At 43.0% G+C, this 8,378-nt stretch overlaps 1 protein-coding gene across 1 annotated transcript in view; it reads left to right on the top strand.

Moving 5' to 3' along the window:
• The window catches only part of LOC123961502 (NADPH oxidase 5-like), a 10,264-nt gene that overhangs the window by 339 nt on the left and 1,547 nt on the right, over positions 1–8,378 (top strand). Inside the window, exons 2-6 of the mRNA XM_046036972.1 lie at positions 2,361–2,543; positions 5,405–5,537; positions 7,088–7,230; positions 7,306–7,506; positions 7,590–7,634. Coding sequence (XP_045892928.1) covers positions 2,361–2,543; positions 5,405–5,537; positions 7,088–7,230; positions 7,306–7,506; positions 7,590–7,634 — 705 coding nt within the window. The remainder of the gene's footprint in view (positions 1–2,360; positions 2,544–5,404; positions 5,538–7,087; positions 7,231–7,305; positions 7,507–7,589; positions 7,635–8,378) is intronic.

Below are 8,378 nucleotides of genomic sequence, written 5' to 3'. Positions count from 1 at the left end.
GGACAGGTGTAGAGACTGAGGACAGGTAGAGAGACTGAGAGGACAGGTAGAGAGACTGAGAGGACAGGTAGAGACTGAGGACAGGTAGAGAGACTGAGGAGAGGTAGAGAGACTGAGAGGACAGGTAGAGAGACTGAGGACAGGTAGAGACTGAGGAGAGGTAGAAAGACTGAGAGGACAGGTAGAGACTGAGGACAGGTAGAGACTGAGGACAGGTAGAGAGACTGAGAGGACAGGTAGAGACTGAGGACAGGTAGAGACTGAGGAGAGGTAGAAAGACTGAGAGGACAGGTAGAGACTGAGGAGAGGTAGAAAGACTGAGAGGACAGGTAGAGACTGAGGAGAGGTAGAGACTGAGGAGAGGTAGAAAGACTGAGAGGACAGGTAGAGACTGAGGACAGGTAGAGACTGAGGACAGGTAGAGACTGAGGACAGGTAGAAAGACTGAGAGGACAGGTAGAGACTGAGGACAGGTAGAGAGACTGAGGACAGGTAGAGAGACTGAGAGGACAGGTAGAGAGACTGAGGAGAGGTAGAGAGACTGAGGAGAGGTAGAGACTGAGGACAGGTGTAGAGACTGAGGACAGGTGTAGAGACTGAGAGGACAGGTAGAGAGACTGAGAGGACAGGTAGAGAGACTGAGGACAGGTGTAGAGACTGAGGACAGGTAGAGAGACTGAGAGGACAGGTAGAGACAGAGGACAGGAATACCAAATCATTGCAGCAAAATTTGTCTCCTCATGCCACGAACTGAGGACAGGTAGAGAGACTGAGAGGACAGGTAGAGACTGAGAGGACAGGTAGAGACAGAGGACAGGAATACCAAATCATTGCAGCAAAATTTGTCTCCTCATGCCACGAACTGAGGACAGGTAGAGAGACTGAGAGGACAGGTAGAGACTGAGAGGACAGGTAGAGACAGAGGACAGGAATACCAAATCATTGCAGCAAAATTTGTCTCCTCATGCCACGAACTGAGGACAGGTAGAGAGACTGAGAGGACAGGTAGAGACTGAGAGGACAGGTAGAGACAGAGGACAGGAATACCAAATCATTGCAGCAAAATTTGTCTCCTCATGCCACGAACTGAGGACAGGTAGAGAGACTGAGAGGACAGGTAGAGACTGAGAGGACAGGTAGAGACAGAGGACAGGAATACCAAATCATTGCAGCAAAATTTGTCTCCTCATGCCACGAACTGAGGACAGGTAGAGAGACTGAGAGGACAGGTAGAGACTGAGAGGACAGGTAGAGACAGAGGACAGGAATACCAAATCATTGCAGCAAAATTTGTCTCCTCATGCCACGAACTGAGGACAGGTAGAGAGACTGAGAGGACAGGTAGAGACTGAGAGGACAGGTAGAGACAGAGGACAGGAATACCAAATCATTGCAGCAAAATTTGTCTCCTCATGCCACGAACTGAGGACAACCAGTGGAAAGTCCGACTAGAATTTTTTTTAAATTATTATTATTTTCATTGTTATTTTAGTAATTGTTGTTTTATTCATATTTCACATTTGATACTGATTTTTTTGTTTGTTTTTTGTCTATTAACACACACACACCTATTTAATGTTTTATTTATTTTTATATTTAATATTTTGGTTTTATTTTTTAACACACACAAACACTTACTGTTTTATTTATTTATATTTTTAACATTTGTTTTTATTTATTTTTTTTTTTTTTACACACAGAAACACTTTTACTGTTTTATTTACTTTAATTTTTTAACATTTGTTTTTATTTATTTATTTTTTACACACAGAAACCCTTTTACTGTTTTAATTACTTTATTTTTAATAATTTGTTTTTTAAATGATTATTTTTTTAACACACAGAAACACTTTTACTGTTTTAATTACTTTATTTTTAATATTTTGTTTTTTAAATGATTATTTTTTTAACACACAGAAACACTTTTACTGTTTTAATTACTTTATTTTTAAATATTTTGTTTTTTAAATGATTATTTTTTTAACACACAGCAACACTTTTACTGTTTTATTTACTTTATTTAATGAATTGTATAAAATGAATTCTTCTTTTGTAAGTTATTAGTATCTTTGTTGATATTGTTTTTTTACATTCATGCCGATAAAGCTAGATTGAATTGAGTCTAGCAGACGCACACAATGAGGTGATAAAACAATTAAGCAGAAGGTGACAGGGCCAAACGAGCAGGGAGGGAACCAACAGGTGAGACACAGAATCAAGACTAAACAGGAAGCAAGCTAGACACAAACATCAGACGCAGACGACTTTCAAAATAAAGTAACATCAACACCGCTGGTTTCATGTGACGACAGACCTGCGAACAGCCGGCTGTGTGACGCTGTGCGCCGTCTGTCCTCCAGGTGTTCTACTGGTCTCACCTGTCCTACGTGTGGGTCTGGATTCTGCTGGTGATCCACTGTGCAAACTTCTGGAAGTGGTTTGTGGTTCCCGGTTTGGTGTTCGTGCTGGAGAAGATCATAGGAATCGCAGTTTCTCGGATGGGAGGTCTTTACATCGTGGAGGTCAACCTGCTGCCGTCCAAGGTGCCCAACACAAACACAGACTGACGCCTGCGGGCGGTTTGTTACAGAGTTACAGACGACACGACGTCATTGGTCGGTCAGTATAGAGAGGTGAGCATCTCGTCAGTGATTGGTCCGAGGGAGATTTCCTCTTTGAGAAGTCATTTGGTCACCGAAGATGGACGGGTGGGGGTTTATTCACCCCTCTGATGTGCAGATGAGGTACTTTTATAATATAAATATAGTGAAACTTGTGTCATCCCCAAATTGCAGCTTCTGTCCTCAGAGAGGAGGGTTTTTGCAGACGTGCCAGTGTGAGACCTCAGAACAACTCATTTTTCATTCTGAACAAAGACTCTCGACCCGGCGTAAATCAAGGCAGCCAGCTGACGTCACAGCTGCCAGAATTAAATCAGAAATTATCTTTAAAAATCAAATGAAAAGAAAACACATTAAAAATACTTCTTCTAAGTCTGCAGACAGATTTTGCAGCTCTTGTCGTGGCAAAAATTATTAGACACACCTGTGACAGGTAACCTGCAAACAGGAAGTCTGTCCCTGAAACAGGGTTCTTGTGCGTCTTTCTGCGGGTTGCAGCTGAATCAGGATCTTGTTGGTTCGAGGACAGAAAACTTCAGAGGGACAAAAAGAGACTGATAATAATAATAATAATGCATAACATTTATATAGCGCTTTATCATGAGTGCTTCAGAGTGAAGTGGACTCATCTCAACCGCCACCAAAGCTACACTTTTTATTTTATTTATTCTGAAAATGAGCAACAAATAAAATAATTATTATGTTTTTTAAATGCAGCCTTTAGAGTACTTAAATTTCCATCCATCCATCGTCAACCGCTTATCCTGCGTACAGGGGAATACTTAAATTTAGAATTTATTATTAGAGAAGTTATTATTTGTTATCCCTTAAGTTTGATGTGAAAACTGACTTATTTGATCTGACAGTCAGTTGTTGACTAAAGATATATGTTGATACAACTAGGCTACTGAATGATAACGCAAGTTGATGTTCTGGACCTTTTCTTCTCTAACTGGACCTCTTTGAATTTTAATTGGATACCCCTGTCCTAAAAACAAAGTTAGCAGCGCACATGTAGTTTAGCTGCTATCTCACTGACAGGAGAGACGCATCTTAATTCTAGTTTGCTCTAGCATAAGCATTTACACTAGGCTACTACTGAAAAAGCAGAGCAGCCGCACAGATGATTCTACAATCTCCATTATCAAAAATAAATAAAACAGATGTTTCTCCACGGCGGGAGGGACGTTTCAGGACAATGGACAGCGCACAACTGAAACAAATGAACTAAATACTAAATTGATGGTCTCATCACAACAATAGTGCACTTTGACAGTAGGCTACATAATACCAGTTAGATAAACACACTAACAACCGGCCTACATGAAACTTTAAATTGAACTCAGAGTTAGAAGAGCTGAAGACGCCGCTTGTGAGCTGACTGGAACTTCTTGAGAACGTTGAACTAGTCTGGCGTGAAGCGCTCCCGTGTTCTGAGAACACATTTTTGAGAGAGGAGAACAAAATTTTGCAGGTCGCGCCAAATACCAAGGCCAGTGAACGCAGTGGGCCTTAAGCGTTTTCTGATGTTTGGACAACGATGTTTAACGTTTATCGACGTGTGGATGTTGTAGAACTTACAGTCATTTGAGATTCAGAGTTGGGTTTATAGGCGAGGATGAAGCAGCTCGGGTTTGGAACCATTTTCTAATGTCCATTTTGAAGCGTTCTGAGCTGCCTGCTTTGTTTTGATGTGTGCACTCCAGTCAGGAATCTCCCGCTAACTCAAAGTTATTTCATGCACGTACTAACGTGCAAGTGCGTTGGGAGGGGGGAAGCGGGGGGGTTTCCTCACAGAGCCACATTGTGAATTTTATGTTAGCTTTAATATGTTTTCAAATAATGTTTGTAAATGTATATTTTTATTGTTTCTCACTGAAATGTGAGTTAAATTAAACTTAGCTTATATCATTTTGTAAATTATATCATATTTGTATTCTATTTGCCCCCCCATACCGCCGACTCCGTCCCCATCACTGCACTGGGATCTCATTAGGTGCGTTTGACTTCATGCGGCGCTGCGCAGCGCTGACTTAACGTGATGCATGCTGGACTTAAAATAAGGCATGCTGATTGGAAATTGTGTCCGACTTTCGCCGGCGCTGCAAAACGTCACTATGTCACATGACATTAAAACCTCTTAGGAGCAAGACATCTCAGCTCACAGTAAGCTGCTGCAGGTAGAATGTGTCCGACTTGACGGCGCCGTTTTTATATCCCGCCCCTGCAGTCACCTGCAGCTCATGTTAGACCATCAAGTTGGCGAAAGTTAGCCGCCGTCATCTCAAACGCAGCTATTATTAGGACCAGAGGGAAGACTGCCCCCTACTGGCCTTCTCCAGCAGCAACTTAGTTTTCCCAGGAGGTCTCCCATCCAGGTACTGGCCAAGCACAAACCTGCTTAGCTTCAGTCACTCAGCAGGCTGCTGGCATTGATCACATTGATTGATCTGCAGCCTTTAATTGTACAAACAGACCAACGTCGAGACAACATGGGCAAAGACATCTCGAGGTCACCTCGAAAAGATGGACAGCTGTCATTGGTTAATTTCAAATCTTTTGCATAATCGAACCAAGATTCAAGATCTAAAGGTGGAAGTTATGGGAAAGGCTCCAGATCAGTCAGTGAGCTCTCCAGTCCCCCCTTTTCCCCTAAGAAGGTGTTCACAGGTTCACAGCTGCACTGATGGTCGTCTGATGCTGGATATTATCGTTCTACAGCATGATGTCTCCATGAAGGTCTGACACGTCTGCGTGGTGTGTTGCCGTGTTTTTCCGTGCAGGTGACCCACCTGGTGATCAAACGTCCTCAGTTCTTCCATTTCAAACCTGGAGATTACGTCTACATCAACATCCCCGTGATCGCCAAGTACGAGTGGCATCCGTTCACCATCAGCAGCGCTCCGGAGCAGTCAGGTACACCTCACCTTAAATCAGGCGCTGTGCCTCACTACCACTTTGATGTACTTGTACTTTACCTGAGTATTTCCACTGTCTGCTACCTTATACTTCTACTCTCAGAGGGAAATATTGTCCATTTTACTGCACTACCTTTATCTTTATCTTTTTATTAACCCAAAATATAATATTTTAAATGATTATGTATTATTATAGATGAAGCAATCAGAATCTAAAGTGATTAAAATGAGCTCCACCAGCTGCAGCATTAAAGTGATGAACACATGAATGCATCAATAAATAGAATCCTATATATATATATATATATATATGTATATTTGAAACCAGAAGTTTACATGCACTATATAAAAAGACACATATGCTTTTTTCCTCACTGTTAGACATGAAATCAGACAATCAAAGGATATATTTAGACTTTAGATTTTTTTATTACCTTCATCAGAGTCAGACGTTTACAAACATTTCATTAGTATTTGGTACCTTTGCCTTTAAACTGTATGACTTGGGTCAAACGTTTTGGATATCCTTCCACAAGCTTCTCACAATAGTTGGCAGGACTTTTGGCCCATTCCTCCTGAAAGAACTGGTATAACTGAGCCAAGTTTGTAGCCGCCTTGCTGCCCATATTGAGATCAGGGCTTTGTGATGGCCACTCCAAGACACTGACTTTGTTATCCTTAAGCCACTTTGTAACCACTTTGGCAGTCTGCTTCGGGTCATTGTCCAACTGTAAAAAGCTAATCTAATAAAAGCAGTTAACTCCGAGCTCCTCCTGAAGGGTAAAGTCAGAGCAGAATCCAGACAGACTGCGGGGGTTTATTTGTCCGAAAGCTGCAGCGCTGCTCCCGCCTCTTTCTTCCTGTGGTTTAGCAGATCTCCGTCGACCAGCGGTGTTTCACTCCCACGCTCTGCCTGGTCCTCTCCAAACAACGCTCTGAAGCCGTCGGCGACGTCCGGAATTCGTCAAGCGAATTTCTTGCTCAAGCTTAAAGATTTGAACTCGAGCGAACCAGCGAATGTCGCAACAAACACATCTTCCGCACGGCCCTGAGCGAATTCACAACTTTGCATTGACTTTGTGTGTAATCAAGCTGCCCGAAACGCTGGATTTGCTTTCAGTGTGAACACAGCTTTGCACCAGGTGTCTGACAACATGTTGCAGCAGGAATGGAAACGATGTAGAGGAGCTACTAGCAAGACTTTATTTCCACCTGGTAAGACGGTCTAAGCCTGTCGGAGGCAACAAGAAGCTCTTTTTGGACTTTTGAGGGTCAAGACTTGGATTCCGGGTTCAGGTTAGAATCGGGTTACAGTTAGGTTAAATAAAGACCTGTCTATATGTCTGTCAGCCTGTCGGTCTGTCAGTTTTAGCCTTTGCTTCTTCAGTTTGGTTAAGTTTACTGATGTAGTGAATGCTGGTCGGCAAAGCTCGGTTCTTGTTGCACGGCGTGAGGATCCTCAGCTGAGGCATTAATCTGAAGATAACATTGTGCTCAGCCGCCAGTAGCCCAGTTTCAAAGTTCACTGCTGTGACCTTTGACCTGCAGATGTTCTGTGGCTTCACATCCGCTCGATGGGTCAGTGGACCAACCGCCTGTACGAGTACTTCAGACAGGCAGAGAGCCCGGAGGTCAGTCCCAAGAGGTTGGCCACGAGCCTGAGGAACCGGAGACACCTGATGAAGACCCAGGTCCATCACACACCTTTCTGTCTCTGTCAGGTAATATTTCACGTCCCGTCTGTCTAACCTGTGATCTCCTTACAGGAGGAGTTGTTCAGCTCCACAAACAGTAGCGGAGGAGTAGCTTCTAATGAGGACGGCGCCATCGAGCTGATGATGTACCGTCAGAATGGCTCGCGGTCCGAAGAGGCCGCGGCCCCGAAGTCTGAATCTCAGGGGCCAGCCGAGCCTCTTCCAGACGAGCAGGGGCCGGCGGAGAGAGGAGAGGCTCCTCCGCTCAAAGAGGTCAACAAATGAGTCCTCAGTTTATTAACACACATCAGTCCGACTTTCTCTGCCGTGAACCGGTTCTCCTTTCTGACCTGCAGGTTTCTGTCAAGTTCGGTGAGAATCACAGGTTCTGTAACATCAAGGTGAGCAAACAACGCGTTAGCTTAGCATCAGTGCATTTACAAAAACAATATTTCATTATGCTGGATGTTCAGAGCACATTTACTTATAATCAGGGTACCCGCAGGTCTTAGAAGTATTAAAAAAGTCTTAAATTTCATATTCCAAAAATAAGGCCTTCAAAGTCTTAAATTTAATTTACAAAGTATTAAATTTTTTCTTGTCCTTTCGTAGGATTTAATTAATGCCGTAACGTCATAGATGAATACTTTGTGTGTTTTATATTGCATCACATCACCTTAATTTGTTTGTATTTTTGATTTCACCGCTTAAGAGTTCTTAGTGCACAAATATTTGATTCATTTCATAGGTGTCATTTACACTGTGGATACTGGGGACATCACTTTTTTTAAAGAGGTGGTATTCTGCTTTTCTGCTTTTTCCCCTCTCCTTTATTGAGTTATATATCTTTTTTTTGTGCATGTAAGTGAAAGTGAAAAAGCCTAAAGTCCAGCCCAAAGGGAGTTCCCATATCCCAAAGAAAACTCTGTTCTGAACTGAAAACAGCTCGTTTGTAGTCCAGCCTTTACTTCCCTTTCTTGTGATGTGACAAGTAAATACGTGTCATAACGCTCGCCAAGCGGCTCCTCCGACACGCCCTCAGAAACAGCGAGCTGCAGCACGCAGCTCTCCTCTCCCTTCCAAACACTAGCTACCCTCCAGGCAGTCAGTGGACATAAAGTTGTTCCTGTGATGTAGAGACAGAG

This window comes from Micropterus dolomieu, linkage group LG22 (assembly GCF_021292245.1).
Source record: "Micropterus dolomieu isolate WLL.071019.BEF.003 ecotype Adirondacks linkage group LG22, ASM2129224v1, whole genome shotgun sequence".
NCBI lineage: Eukaryota > Metazoa > Chordata > Actinopteri > Centrarchiformes > Centrarchidae > Micropterus > Micropterus dolomieu.
This window is presented reverse-complemented; position numbering and strand designations above follow the sequence as displayed.